The 16305-nt window shown below is 41.5% G+C and overlaps 1 protein-coding gene across 2 annotated transcripts in view; it reads right to left on the bottom strand.

The window, feature by feature from the left end:
* LOC122412502 (uncharacterized) overlaps positions 1–16305 on the bottom strand; it is a 217189-nt gene that overhangs the window by 11986 nt on the left and 188898 nt on the right. Inside the window, exons 9-11 of one of the 2 annotated variants that reach the window (XM_043422064.1) lie at positions 7881–8183; positions 4201–4312; positions 140–408 (exon numbers count right to left, since the gene is read on the bottom strand). In XM_043422064.1, coding sequence (XP_043277999.1) covers positions 140–408; positions 4201–4312; positions 7881–8183 — 684 coding nt within the window. Of the gene's footprint in view, positions 1–139; positions 409–4191; positions 4313–7880; positions 8184–16305 lie in introns of both variants that reach the window. The other variant, XM_043422065.1, reaches the window with a different exon arrangement.

The following is a 16305-nucleotide window of genomic DNA, read 5'->3' as shown; positions in this document are numbered from 1 at the left end:
TATTTCCGTCTATCCTAAAAAAATTCTCGAAAACAATCGATTTTTTGACTTTCTAAAGCAGAGCCTCCCCCCCCCCCCCCCTCTTAATCGAAAATGAACGTCTTCAAATGTTTCTTCTTTTTTATATTTGACTTTTCACCTTGAGAATCATATCAGCAAGCGCCTGGGCTTGTGCCTGCGTTTGCGCTTCTTGAAGCTGTTTTTGGACCGCGGCATGACCGCCGACGGTGACATTGGGCTGGCGGAAGTGTTCGGTATCTGAGAGCCTCCGATTTTTTTCACCCGGTGCCAAAGGCGGAGGTGCTGGCACAGCGAAACTCGTTTTACCGATACCGTGAGACGATCCGTCGTTTTGGCTCCCTGGTACCGAATTCGATCGTGCCTGAATACTGTTGTTTGCTTCTGTTGCTGAAAATACGGTATTTCGTTTAAAAACATTTCCCCGATAAATAAATTTCCCATTTTTTCAGAGATTCGACACCAGTTGCAGCTTGCAATTGGTGCCACTGATCGATCAATCACAGGATTTGAACGATTGAATAAAAAGTTAGAGAATTTATGTTAGAAGCGGAAAATACTTGAGAATTGTATCGAGAGCGATAAATTCGTTTTGAAAAGCGAGTTTAAGAAATGGAACGATTCGATGGGAATTAACCGCTCATTGTAAATTTCACTTTGGTGTATAATTGCTCGTTCAATGCGAATGCATCGTTTCGCTTTCGAGGGAACAAGAGTAAGAGAGCAAGGGGGCAAAAAAAAGGAAAGGAAAAAAAAGAGGAATGAAGGAACGAGCGAACTAACGACGGGACGAGGTGGTCTCTCGTTCATTTTTCAATCAACGCGTCAACGTGGGAGTGTTCACGGAGTCATCCGGTGGAATAAACATCGCGTCGAAAAACACCCCTTTTCGATGGGGTTGATGGTTGAGAGGAGAGAGAGAGAGAGAGAGAGAGAACAAGAGAGAAAAAAAAGGCTCGTAGATTGTCGTGAGAGAATGAGGTCTGAACAAAAGGTGCCTTTTCTACTGAATTTCGTCGTCGCGAACTCTTCAACGAGGCATTATAGATCTCGAGGGTTTTCCATCGGGTTGTCGTTGATTAATCGAGTGGGAGGGCCAGCGGCATAGAACAAAAAATTGTGAAAGAAAGAAAACAACGATATAGGAGCAATAACAAATTATTATATATAAAATCAAGGAGAGTCAAAAAATGTAAACATTTTGTTACATTTATAAAATTGAAGATTTCCATTTATTAAAACCCGACAGTTTTTATATTTTTATAAATTTGTTTAACCCAGTTTACATTATCTCCGAAGTTTCCGCTTCTCTAGAAGCTTTTCCGGGAATTGAAAAAAAATTTTTAATATAATTAAAAAATTACGAATCCTGCATCTACGGAATGAGTCGATATGCCAGCATCCGGGAGTTGGGAAAAGAGAAAACAGAGGGAAATACGCTTGAGTAGATAATTTCGAGGGTCGAGTTAAAAATGCGTGTGTTAGGCGCGGTGAGAAAAAAATTCTCGATCATAATTGAGAGATTTTCCCATGAATTTTTCCGTCGGAGACGAAAAAGCAGATCGCATGGTTTCGATCCTTGTTTATTCGGAAGAACATATGGGAAACGAGAAGAAAAAAAATAAACGAAAAATTCTGCTAATGGATGGGAATGACAACGAGTTGAATAGAAGAGAATTTTTAGTCCAACATTGAATAAAACTACCCGAGCGAGTATTAATTATCTTTGTATTTCGAGGGAACTCAGCTAATTATTTTACTCGAAATACCCTCCGGAAAATCTCTCGAAAGAATTTTTAATGAACTCTTTTGGGACGACAAAAAATTCCGTTTCAGCAATCCGGTATTAAAACAAAAAAGGAATAAAAACGTAGTAGGAAAAAAATTGATTTTCTAATAGAGGATGTGATCTGTTCAGGTGCGTCGACGCACACGACGAAAAAGAAAGTAAAAATTCGACATTATTCATGGCCGAGAGAAGCGGACGTTCATGTTCTCTTGATTTTCCATCGGATTATCCGACGTGGAAACTACCAAGCCGATTATATCTGCGGAACGCGGAGCTTTAATTTTCCAACATTCATCAAGAAACGAAGAGAAATAGAGAGCGAGAGAGAAAAGGAAAGATATAATAAAAAGCGAGAGGTTTGATTGAGGCACAAGGGTGAGGTTGGTTCTTCGAACGAAATCACTCGCCATGGACGTTTTTCTGTCCATGGCGGTTTGAGAGAGAGGCAAGCAGAGACAGAAAATCAGAAAAGAGAGATCAAGAGAGAAAGAAAGAAAGAAAAAGAGAGAGAGAGGCAGAAGGGGGGGGGGGGGGAGGGGGAGGATGCTTTTGGAGCGCGTCGTTCGGTCGTTAAGCTGCGCGGGATTTTTACAAATTGGCAATCATCGATTGCGGCCTGGCAAATTGCTTTCACGAAGAGAACGCAGTCACTTCTCGTTTACACATGAATATATGTATATACATTTGAAAATATATGTAGACGAAGGCCGGGGTAAAATGGGACGAAAAAAAGTCGTGAGTTTACATTTCCGGAAGTGAGATTTCTTTGGTTTTTCGTTGAAAAAAATAATCGATAAATTTCATTATTTTGCAGAGGTGTGATCACTTCCATTGGAATTTTTGGGCAAGTCGGAATAGTTTTCCAACGGTTCTTTGAATTGGTTTCAGGAGGGCCGTTTTGCCCCTCGGTCTCACATTGCCCCGCTTTCTCCTCCGCCAGGGGAACCCATACACGCGAGTAACCCGGGGATGATAAGCGCGTGAGAGGGCTTTTCGTACATAAACACAGGAGATCGAGCGAGGCTCGAACGAACGAAAAAGCCTGCTGCTAGCCGGAAAAGTGGTTTAGTTTCAAAATTTCCAGCGTTTTTTCAAGCCTCGCTCGATCGACCGAATCGGCAAGTTCCACTAGTAAAAAGAAAAAAACTCTGCCTTCACAGAGAATTTGTTTTCGACGGTAATTGGAAAATAAAATTTACTAAATTTTACGAGCGCGCTAGTAATGATCGGATTTTTGTGTGTAGTAGCCATATAAAATTCGTTCAATTGAGTGTTGACCATAAAAACTCTGAGCCAATGAGTTCTTTAAGTGCATCCGATCAAAGTTTTTGCATTATTTTTTGTTGATAGTACAAAGATAAAGATAAAATCAATAGTCATCGATCAGTTCTTGTTCAACGATCAGACTCGAGAATTTAAGCTTGTAAGGCAAAACATGTGCTTAAACTATTTAGCTAACGAGGCAGCTTAAAAAATCTCACAACGAGTCTATTTCGTTATTTGATAGACGAATTTGCCACAAAGTAATTAACAAAACTGACGAGAAAAGTTTGTTAGTCGACTAATAAATTTACTTCAACGTCAGAATCGTGTCTCCCCCGCACGTATCTATAGTTGCCAATGAATATAATATTTAACGGCTTAATTGATAGATGGTCTCACAGTTCGAAGTTGGCAGAATGGGGACCACAGGTTTCGCTGGAAGCGGACATAAATCGTCCGATTTATCCGTGCACTTTGTAACGAAGTATTCGCCCACGCGAATAGCGGGCGCACATAAATAAATAAAAATATAGAAATGTTAGGTGAGGGCCATAGAATCGGGTTCTTTATTGTTTCATTGGATAAATCCGTCCTTCTGATAGTCGAAAAAAGTTACGTATGCATCCGTACGAGTACGTTTGATCGCAGTGTCTACGGGACCAGTTGAGCGAGCCCGGGAATAGAATGAAACGCACACGTACAAGAAACGGAGAAAGAGAGAGAGAGAGAGAGGGAGAGGGAAGGAGAGAAAGGGCTTGTGTGGCGCGCAAGAGCTTTTGATTTATCACAACGGCGTGGACAATGCGAGAAATATTCTGGCATGCGAGCTCCGTAAATCACCGTCCCGTTGTTCGGCAGTCTATGGACCGCACAGTCCACGAAATATTGCACGAACGAGAGAGAAGAAAGTAAGAGAGGGAAGAGGGGAAAGAAGAAAAGGAGAGAAAGAGAAATTGTGGCAATACAAGGCTGGATAAGCACCCAAGAGTTTTCCTCCCTTTATGTTGTAACACCACGATTTTTCAAGAGCCAAAAGACCTCATTCCATTTATCCACTTTTTTCTTTCTCGATCTGCCCTGTTTTTTTGAATTCAAGTATAAAAAATGGCCGTAATACTAACTTGACTTACCGGTAGTTCTCTTCTGTATGATTTTCTCTTCTATGAGAGCCCTTACATTGACCGAAGCAGTTTGTAACGGTGGACCAGGAGTTTCTTTTTTCTCCGTCTTCTTGTTCTCGTCCTGTAACAAACGAGTGGAACGGTAAGCATGGATTGGAAGCTTCGAGTACGCCACGTGCTGGGCTTGGGATACGATCCGAGTCGTTGGTAAACATTCGAGGTTCGATTCGGCTTCGTATTTGTCCGAATCCTCGAGAAAGATTCGAAGGAGCGGTCGTCGATGCTTCATCACCCAACAATCGTGGGGGAAACTACAAATTTGGTCGAGTTTTTCGGGATTCCAGATGGTAATGAAGTTCACAATTTTATAACAAATGACAATGGGCTCAAATTCAAGACGCAGTCCTGCGCAAGTTTCTTCAACATTTGTATGAGATGTCGAGACATTGCTTTCCATCCGAGAAGGAAACCAGGGTATTTATACGCACAAGAGAAGCGGATTACAGGGCATATCCCCCTTAAATTGATACTGCCACTGATCGCGCGTGGAACACGAGCTAATCACCGAGCCTCGGCTAATCGAGGTACTCCCATTCGATTAGCATGTGATGGAATCTCTGGTATCTCGTCTGAGTCCTATTCCACGCAATGTATACGTATATATATGTTTATTTCTGTGGATGTGTGTACAGAAATTGAGACGCATAGAAACAGTCGAGAGTTGGCGAATCGAGGTTCCTGGTTGTCAAGCGAAACGGTTCAACAGTCCGTTTGTCGAGAAGGGATCACATCGGCGTCGGCGAAGTTTCAGGCATGACGCAGCCCTGAAGGAAACAAGCCAGAGAGAAAGAGAGAGAGAGAGTGAGAGACTCGCAACCGGAAGTCCAATTGGGTGCTTCTAGAACGGACAATACCGTTGAGCAAGTAGGCTTCGAATGTAGGTAATTCTGCATCCTTCAATCACGTCCTGTCCTACATACATATCCGTCTCTTCGTCAGTTGCTTGATCAACGTACGTTCATTGGGTTCAACGCAAGGGGCTGTGGAATCCCTTAATCCCTCCCACCTCGCTCTCCCACTTCCCCCCCCCCCCCTTTCGCTCACTCCCTCTTTCTCTGCTCTCCGACTCCGGAAGCCGAGGCGCATCAGCCATAAACACATAGAGACACGAGAGAGGAAGAGATGGAAGGAGACTGGGACAGATTAAAGGAGGGAGAGATCGGGAGCCAACCTCAATTTCCTACGTCAGAGTTCGATACATCAACGTGATATACGAAATTGAACTCTGTCTTTGACGCTCCTGTTCCTACCGGTGGTTATATATCGTCGTTTGTCGTTACCTACGTGTCTCCAACCTTAATACACGTACACTCATGTATACACGCGTGTGTGATGTAGACGGTTGCTCAGTGGCCATTTTCGTAACGCTACATGGGCCGCCAGTTTGTCCGGAGCTACTATCTAACCGGCGGCTTCATGAATATTGAACGGGACACTAATGTGTAGAATTGATTGCGAATCCAGGCAAGAGAAACCCCCTTCGAAGGCTTCTCCTCATACTCCAAGCCAAAACTCCCATCAGCACTCATCAATACGATCCAGTGTTCGCGGAACCGTGCATACAGACTTGGACGACGGATTCTCAATGCTCCGTCCAAAACTCTCGTCCCTCCCTAGCCCCGCTTCTTCCCTCGCGCCGCTCGCCACACGGCTTTGCTGATCTGTTCTCGCGTCATCGCATCCACACATATACGTACCCTCCGATTTATATCCCGAAACATGAAACCGAACATAACCGTGCCGCAAACCTGGATTGTCAACTCGTTCGTACCCGAGACACTAATTCCGGATATATCAAATGTAACGCGCGCCTTCGTTCCAGAGATTGATCGAACCTCGAATCAACGATCCTGGCCTAATGTCCCCTACGACATTTCGTGGATGAACAATTTATGGAGAATCTTGAATTACGATGGTCGATGCAAGCTTTACTGGCTTTTGGGCTTTCGTAGATTTATTACGATCCGTTTCGAATGGAATCTAAGATTCAACGGTTGCATCCAGTTTTTCAGTTTCTGTTAGAATTTTATCCGAGTCTCCGCATTTCTATTTGAGTTTCGATGCTTCGATTCGAGTCACTCGAATTCCAAATTCCTAATTTGATTCATCCAAGCAATCCATCCCCGTTCAAAGCTGAGAGTTTCCGAACTGCTTTTGGATACTTTTGAACCAACTTTAAATCGCAGAAGTCGCGGTCAGGAAAACCTTGCAATCGGCACTGTGCGAGCTGTACACACGTGTGTGGATGCTCCAGGAAAAGTCCTCCTAAAGGGTAACCACAGTCAGATTCAATCTGCATAATGGATAAAGCTCAAGACAATGTTTGCTCGAAGTGACGACCTGGGATGAGGTCGGGGAAGAGTTTCGATTGGGTTTCAATGCCATCGAGAAAGAAAGAGACAGAGATACAGAGAAGGGAGAGAGAAAGATTTGGTATCTCCGGAGCTTATCCTTTTTTCTCCTATTCCTATAGCTACATTCGAGTCTCGCAACCCTCTCTCGCATCGAAGCAGCCGTTTGCTTCGCAAGACTGGATTGGTTCGATCTCCATCCTGGCACCCTTAGCCAGCCCGAACGAAAGAGCTTGTTAATGGGTTTACTTCGATTCGATCATCGTCTTATCTTTCCATCTTTTGCAAACTTTCCTCGTACCGTGCCTTTCCCTCGGTCTTTTCTAGCTTCCTCTCTTCACGAATTTTTTCCTATCTCCTTCTATTTTCTATCTCTATCGTTCGGCTAGCTCTCTCGCTGTGCTGCGTTCCTTTTCCCGAGTCTCTTTCTCTCCACCAAATAGAGACACTGCTCGGAGAACATTACAGTCTGGATTCGTTGCGGGGATTGCATCCATTTTCTTTTTTCAACGGCCCTCCCGCGCACTACCCGTTCTCCATGTCTCTTCTCGCTATAACTTTCTTTTCAATTTCACTTCCTCCCCCTTTTCTTCCATTTCCTACCCCCCGCTCTTTTACGGTCCTTATCTCCTAACGTCCATCTTTGGATCCTAAGATCCTTTTCTCCCGCCCCCTCCTCCACTCCCCCGGGACTTTGGTTCTTTTTCGCCCCTTCGCCGACGAATCCAATGTTTTTGGAAGCTGCCACAGTTCTCTAACCTGGAATCGACCTCCTCCTCCTCCTCCTCCCCCCCCCCCCCCTGAATTCATCCCCGGCGTGCACGTTCATCAACCCTCTCGAATCCCACTTTCTTCCTTCTCTATTCACCCGCAAATCGAATAAAAAGAACAACATTTTCTATACCCCGCCTTTCAACGACCTGCTCCGGTATTTCTACCCCCATTTTATCCGAACATCAATGAAACCTCTGCCACGAGGAAAAATCTCCAACGGCCCTTCGTTAGGACCGATTGTTTTGATTTTTTACATTTTTTGTATTTCGTTTGATTCCCGCTCGCAAAACTCCTGCTCCTTTCGAGACAAGATCCTCGCTGTACAGTTTATTCTCCGATTTTCTCAGGCCGCAAGCTCAAACTTAACGGCGCGAAGACTCGTCGTTTTCCGGTGTCTATATTTTTTGTATTGTAATTATTGAAGTAAGAAAACTCGAAACTTTTTTTTCTAAATTCGTCGAATAAAAATATTTTTGGAATGTTAGAAAATCCTGAAGTACTGACCTTTTTGAAATAACCTCCGTGCAATCTCATGTGGCCATTGAGAGCAGGAATATTTTTGAAGGTTCGACTGCAAAGATTGCACTCCACCGGTTTCGATTCGGTTTGTGGTTTGTTAGGTGCCGTGGTGACTAAACCTCCCGGTGAGGATGAATTTGCAGGAGCCGGACTACCCTTGCCCGCACTACTGCTTCCGGGTGAATTAGCTCGATGGCCTTGTTGTACCTGGCTCGTTTGTTGTTGTTGCTGTTGTTGTGTTTGTTGTTGAGCTTGCTGTTGAGCCTGTTGCTGTTGTTGTTGCTGCTGCTGAAACATATCATTCGCGACCACAATTGTAAAACAGTGCTCAGAAGTTTTTAAAGAATGTGCGTTTCGAGGCTTTTTTCATAAAACTTAAAGTTGAAAAATCAATGGACGTAAGAATCCTGGAAATATTTTTTTCTTAAATATTTACACTACTTACTTTTCTTAAAAAGCATGCCGAATTATTTTTTAAGCAGTATCGTTGATAAAAAAATTTAGGGAGGGGGAAGGTGAAAATTTGATTGAAAATTTTCTTTTTAAATCTGAAAAAAAAACACGCAGGGGAAGGCAGGAATATCAAAACACGAAATAAAAGGAAGATGTTCCAGACCCACCCAACCAATTCTACGTGTTAAGGATAAGGGCTTGTATGGATTTGGAACAATGAATGTTGGAAGAATGAATGATTACAGTAGGTAAGAAATTCAAATTTCGTTCATAAAAACAAAATTGTGTTTTTTTACCTTCCCCACTCTTAAAATTAACCCGTTTGAGGTCACACACTCACCACACTGGTGCAAATTTGCATTTCGACTTTTCAAAACTTTTCATTTCATCTCCTTAGTAATCGTTTACGATGATTAAACAAATTGAAAAATAAAGTTTTGTTATAGAAATATGGTGAAATTGAAGAAAGGAATTTTGAAGTTTTAGACACTTGAAATTGTCGTGGGTGCAAATTTGCACCAGCGTACTGTCTACGGGTTAATCGAAATATAATTTTTCATCAATATTACACGTTGACAAAAATTTTGGCACTATTTTTCATCGATGACAATAACGAAGAAACTGAAATTTCATTCGAATTTTTTCAAATTTTCTTTTTTCTCTTTTTCGTACCTTTCTCATCCCCAAAAAGGAACCCCCATATCATTTTTTATTGATAGAAAAAACATTCAAGAGCATTTTCAGCAAAAGTAGGTATGGTAAATATTTACCATTTTCTTTTTCCTCATTTAGAGGACTTTTCGAAGATAATTATTATTCATATCGATATCCATCAATGCGAATATTTAATGAAAGATGGAACTTTTCGAAAAATTAATTACCTCGTAAGATAGACTTTATTCAGTTCATAATTGACGGTTGTATCATCGCGAATGAGTAGAGGAATTTGATAAACTCCGCGATTCGCGAATCCCGCGGGAACGTGAGCATAATAGGATCCTCTACTCGGGTACAGTAAAGGAGGACCGGCATCAAAGGACTTTTCCTCGATCCTATATATCTCTCTACCTCGCTCGTCTCGGAGCTTTACCTTAATTACGCAAAGTTTCGTGAATTCTGAAACCCCGTACAGTCTCGTGATCCTATACACTGACAGCAAGTTTCTATCAAAGACCTCTGAGAAACGCGAATGCGAGCCGTCTTCTCGTCTTCTTCTCGTTCGTCATCGTCTTTCTTGTCCTTTCTCAACTCCGGCAAAAGTCGGAGCTTCAATTCCTTATTTCATTTGTTTGTAATGTATAGTGCAATTTTTTTCACGCGCATATTTCTTTTATCTCATGAAAAATATTCGAGAGCAGGCTAATTCTCTTTGGTAGAATGATTCGTAAATAAAATTTCTGCACGCTGCACATAATATTGCCTCTTATGAAAGTAAACAAATTTATGCGTGACGTCATGTTGCAAAGCAAATAATGTAATCGTTCTCATCGCATCGCTGAGCAATGATTCATAAACAAAGTAAATCCTTTTCAAGCCAACAACATTAACTTGCCTTTGTAGAGCGAAATATTAATGAATACGAAATAACATTTACCCTCGTAACGTTTTTTTCATAAATATATATATATTTTCTATCCACGTTCAGCTGCGTTCGAAACTAGAAATAACTCTCGTTTGCAGTTGAATTCTCCATGATTCGATCTTCGATGCGCCATGGCGTCGGTTGAATAACGGATGTTATTAATAAGAGCTTGGGGGAGCTTCCGAGAAGCGATGAATAGGCAAAAGCGACGAGAGATCCTCTCATAATGATGATAGTTTACGGAATCCATTATGCGCAGCGGTGAAGCGGACAGGAGAGAAAAAATCCTATCAACAAATTTCAGCAGGTTTTCTCATAATAGTGATGCTATGAACGGATCGATAACGGAGGCCGAAATAATTTCAAACGGTAATGTTTAAACAGGAGAAATGGCAGAGAGAGAGAGAGAGAGAGAGAGAAAGTGAAGGAGACAATTACACTTTCTCGTGTGATGGTATATCAGGAAATTCCTCGTGCTATTACAACGACGCGTACGGTAATTCCAAAGCTCCGTCTCGTCAAAGTGAACGCAAGTACAAATTCACACCCAAGTTTACGGCTATCTATTCTACACCCATATAATATAGTACAATTTTAGACGTCGGTCTTTCGATTTTGATTCTCTTGTCTCTTCTCGCCCTTTCTCTCTTGGCCACCTGTCTTCTCAGTGTGTCTCTTTAGGCTCTGCTCAAATTTCCATTCTCTGAGTATACGTTGAGCCTTAACAATTTGCCGAAATTACCGTTACGTACACGAAACTATACGAATCAACGATAATAATATGGCAATGTTATCAAGGTTGGATCTGCTCTTGGAGGCTTTTCAAACTCTCGATCCTCTGCAATGTGGATTCTCCTATGAAACGTAAATTCAAGGCATTTCTGTCTGACTCGTGTTCCTCTTTATCACAAGATTTGAATCAACGTCTCATCAAGTGATGCAACTTGAACGATGCAAGGGAAACCTCAAAATCCAAGTGCTCTTTTGTTCCCCTTCAACTCAACCATTTCCTTCTTCTCGCGCTTAGATTTCATCACAAAGTCTCTCTAACCCCTTTCAACCTCTTCAAGAAGCAACGTCTTGCTGAATTGTGGAAGACGAGCTTGGCCAACAAACATCTCTGCCTCGAGGGGATTTTCTTTTCAAACGTTACTCAAATATCACGTATCCATAAATGATCGTCGTTTTTAAGGCCTTATATACACTTGTGATGGGCGGAAAAATCGAACATTTTTTATTACATATTCTTCAAGAACAATGTCTGAAGAATATTCTCACGAAATTTCATAAAGATCGGAGCATTGGATTCGTAGCTGTGGGAATTTTAGCCGACCGCCCGGTGCGCGCGGCCGTCTAATACTCGAATCTTTAAACGCGATTATCTCAGAATCGTATTTTTTTAAAAATACCTTTGCGGTCGAGACGATCATCAAAAAATTATTAATCCGGTCCGTACCGAATTTATGCGACTTCTTCATTATAATAATAGCTAGGGCCTGAACGAAGAATTTCGTATTTTGTTGGATAAAAAAAATTATAACAAAAAATGGAAAATTTAGCACCTCGAAGAAATTTTTTGTTAAAACTGTCCTCATTTTTTTCAAATCCACATTTTTACATCGGCAACGCAACACGGTATTGACTTTTCTTTCGGGCCAAGACACTCAAGTCCTTTACCCAGGGACGAGAGCCACGTCTGTCGAATGTGGGAGTGCAAGAATGATTTTTGCGAGTTTCTATATGATGTAGGCTCTGATGGATGGCATGTTAACCTTCAGCGGTGTGATTTAAATAAGTATTCACAAGATGTTTTCTCGATTATCAGCTGAAGATTATTTTATTTGGTCGGATCTCTCCTGATTTCTTGTTTTACAATTGCCCGGTTCAAAACGTCGTCGTGGAGGATTCAGCTTACAAAACCCGTTCGATTGGTAATACTATAATTAATTTCTAGACTTTACAAAGCGTTAGATCTTGATTTGGTCGATGAGATTTGTATTCGTGAAGTGTTCGATTGAGACTGGAGTTATACGCGTTTACTTATGGGAAATTTTTATAAGTCTTGATCCAGGCGAAAATTCGGTATAACAATAACTGAACGTAGCGACGATTTCAGAAAAACGGAAAAAATGGCACTCGAACGTCGTTTAACCTGGTTTAAATAACCCTTGCCCCCATTTAGTTGCTTCCTTGCTATTGGCTAATTCTTTGCTAGTACGGTCCTTGCCTCTCTGTTTCTTTTGCTAAAAATATTTAAATGCGTATAGCAGCGCAGGATGAGAATACTGTTGTTACTGCTGGTGCTGGTGTTGCAACACAGAATGTAGGTTTGTTTTTTCTTTCCTGCGATAAGGGAGGCTTTGCAGCTTACAGCATCGCAGAACTACTATATTCAAGTCCATTTCTCTTCCGGCCGCGAGTTTTTATTTCATCAAACACTTTTTTCCTTCATCCGTCTCTCGATACGGTGTATTATAATCGCACCTCATTTCCCGAATATTGTTGCCGGATATCGAGGGAACCTAATTATACTTTATCAATTTCGTGAGTTCCCTATTAGTGGGCGTACTACGTTTCCTTCCTTTTTTTCTCTTCCCCCTTTTTTGTATTGTGCCCAAAAACTAGTGGTCAGTATGTAACACTTATTCGGATTAACAGTTTTTTAGTTGTCATGTCCACCGCAACTGATGCTCAAAAAAGTTGCTACTGGAATCCAGCTGGAGTTTCGCCATTTTGAGAAATTTGTTGATGAAAAAAATTGTACAAGTACAAGTACAAGTACTAATGAATGTCATGCACAGTTTTTCAATAAACATTCATTTTCTTGTCGAAAAAAAAATCAAGAAAATCACGTTTTTTCAGCCTCTGATGTCAGTGTATATACAAGGCCTTAAAAATTAATTTCGACCAAAAACCCGCTCCATGTTTCTTCTTCTTCTTCTTCTTTTAATCGGTTATTGATGTTCTAAGGAATTTTGAAGTGAAGCGTGTACACATGTATGCACAATGGAGTCGTATTTAAGGGGTTGATACGCCAGTGAAGGCCGTTTCGTGAAACGCGGAATAACTTTGCTGACTGTAGGTACACACCGTGGCAAGTTGGAGGTTGTACGGTTAGGAAACGATGGGAATTCACGATGTTTCCGAGTTTCTTGTTCGACACTATATACCGGGTCCCGAAACATAACGATTTTGTTCGAGAGAAAGATAGAGGGAGAAGCGGCGAAATATTCCCGCATGGATTTCCCATTGGGAATCAGAGAAACGTGGAATATATACGACCGCGAAAGGAAGTTTGAATACTGCGGAGGGTCCGAGAGAGGAGAGGAGAGCCGCGTGACCAACTCGATTATGCAAGACGCTCTCGAGCGAGATGAACTAGATTATAGGGACGGAGAAAAAGAGAAATACGAAGAGAAGGAGAAGGAGAGATCGAAAACCCATAGTTGTCTCGACTGAATGAATATATTATTCATAAGGGGTGAATTTCAAATGTCCCAACGCCTCCGGAGTTTAAATTTATATAGATATTTCTCATATTTTTCTACCCAAAAGGAATATGCTGAATCCAAGTTTTCAATTACATTTGAATAACTAAACTTTTACGACTTGTTCCTAATGGCTTCACTATTTTAAACTTTTTTCCTTAATCATCCGGTACTGTCGTAAAGGCCAGAAGGGAACATGTCAAAATAGTTTTGAGCTTTAGATTTTTTATGCAATTTTTCTAATGCAAATAAATGTGTTTCATATTGAGCCGCGGCAGAGGTTATTCTCATAATCCGCTTGGCGGAAAATTATTCCAGTTCGATATGCCGGAATCCATTGATGGAAGAAGAGGGAAGATGGCAAGGGTGATGGTGATATCCGGACAGGGGTCGAATTTATTAGCGAGCGTTCTGTTCCAGCAGTCGTCTCGCGCTTCAACGCAGAGAAGCTGAAACTTTGGGGTTTCTGGATATGACGAGAACACTTTCGACTCTTCGAGCCCCGGCCCGATCCCCCCCGAATGGTAAAGTTCATATTAATTTTTCAATTCTCTTCCGTTCTCTTTCTCCACTGGCGGACTCGTGAAAAGCGGATGGACGGGAACGACGCCGGTTGGCGTCGATTAGCCTCCGACGATATATAACCGAAACTAGTAGAGCGAAAGTATGCGAAGGCCCAACGAGATATGCCAAACGCCAGATGTTACAACCTCTGTGGAAACCGACGATAGGCAGAAGCCGAGAAATCACTCTCGAACTATGGCCAGGAATTTCCAAACGCAAGGTGCAACATTTCAGGATACGTACAAATTTCATTTTTTTTCAAATTTAACAAAAAATTTTAAATTTCGTGCTCATGCACGAAACAATTTTCTTAAGAAAGTCTTGAAATTTACACAGCGTTTAAACGGGTAGTCGACTGACACGCATATCGAATTTTAAAGGGTTCGTTTCACTGGTTATTAAGATAAACGTATTTAAATATGAAAAAAAAACACAGATTTATAGGGACCATGTGTAAAAAATTGCATTTACCTTTCCATATAACGAACTAACGTTTCTTACGAACAATAACAATGAAGTATATAATGAAGGTTTGGGAAAAAATTCGAGACGATTTTCTTACTAGTAATAAAAATACAGTAGGTTAAAGATGGAAGGGAATTGGTAACGAGCATTCGTATAACCTCACATTTGCTTATTTTAGCATTTTGTTTCTTCTTGGTTTGGCCCATTCTTGTCATAGCTTCCTGTCTTTTTATCAACACCTTTTTCTTGATTCACTTCCCTTTGTGTTTTCATAAATTAATTCGATAAATTAATGGCTTGTAATTTCATTCGCCGAAAGATAAATTGAAAAAATTTATTTACAATTTCGAATTAATAATTCTGACATTAATTTAAAGTGATAATATCTTTAATTGGGAAGTAAGAATTGATTCAATTATCTTTCGGGCATGATTTACTTTAAACTACTAGAAAAACGACACGAACGCGGGCGTAAATAACCGTCATGGTAGTTTCCTTCGTTTCGATCAGTATTCGCGCAATTTCGCGTTTTCATCAACTCGACGAGCTCAAATCTGCTACTTCTTTTTCATTAAATAATATTCGAAACAAGACAATGAAATCTGATAAAAAGTTGTTTTTCCAACGATGACGATTGCATCAAATAGCAATTTTTATGAAACCCGGAATACCGAGCGTTAGGAAAGCCATGCTAGCTCGTTATAGTGCACTTTGCGAGCGGGTGGTCGTCCTTGTTCTAAATTATTACTCGAGCGTGGAACTCTCTTTTGGACCCAGGTGCGACAAATTGTACACTCGGTTCACTTCGTGGCTTTTCCGACTCTGGTCGTGGCTACTTGGGACGATTTTGCCTCGGCCCTTTCCCGAGTACGAAATTCCTGTAATGAAGCTTGCTCCCTAAACGGTGAGTTCCCAGCGAATTCGTTTTTTTTTCTCACGAATTTCATGCCTTGTCATTTTAATTGACTGGGGCTGAGAAAGGGGAATAAAATTTGCTGGAAATAAGTGAAGCGTGAGTTGAAAGTTGGATGAAGCTTTTCGAAATATTCTTCGACGTTGTTGTATTGAACAAAAGTATTAAGTGGAAGAGGAAAAGATCGATTTAATATTCCAAGTTTCGAAAAAATGTTAAACGGAGTGAGCGTCGTGAACAGGTTAAAGTAACGACGAGTGGCGTTTAGCAATTAGTCGCATCGCGCTCTAATTAAACAATCAGATTATTCCAGGTAAACGATAAATTCATAACGAACCACGGTAAGGAGAGGGTAGAAAAAGAACGAATTCGAAGTAGGAAAATCATAGAGAGACGAGCAGTCGGAAAGGGGGGAGTGAGATAGGGGAGGGTGGTGAGATTGTATAAAAAAGTATCTCTTGTAACATCGGAGTTGGGAAACCGGAAAAGCTTCATTTTCCAAGAGCGCTGACACTCCGTCATAAAACGTGCGTTTGACGACGGGGCGAGAGGAGCAAAAGTAAAAAAAGTATAAAAAAAAAGAAAGAAAAAAATACAGGAGAGGAGATAGGGAATAAAAGGAAAAAGTATATAGTGATAGGGCGATTAAAGTGTAGGGGATGAAAGACAAAGAGGTCGTAGGGCTCGTTTGGGATAAAACAGGAGCGCGATGGTGCTCGCGAGACGGGTCAGGGCTTACGTACGGCGGAGGGTGGTCGACGGGAGGGAGGGATGAAATGTGGAAGAACGCAGGGCTCGCGGGGGGTGAGGATGGTTCTCGTAATTACGTTTCGTCGCTCAGCACCATCCGAGGGCTTGCACCAACCCCTCGTCGACTTTCCTTTGTTACATTAGCCAGTACGCGCCACCTTTCCACCCCCTTCGAGCCTCCAAGCAGCGATCCCT

This window comes from Venturia canescens, chromosome 6, assembly GCF_019457755.1.
Source record: "Venturia canescens isolate UGA chromosome 6, ASM1945775v1, whole genome shotgun sequence".
In the NCBI taxonomy this organism is placed as follows: Eukaryota; Metazoa; Arthropoda; class Insecta; order Hymenoptera; family Ichneumonidae; genus Venturia; species Venturia canescens.
Note: the sequence above shows the minus strand (reverse complement) of the source record. Positions and strands in the feature narration are given on the sequence as shown.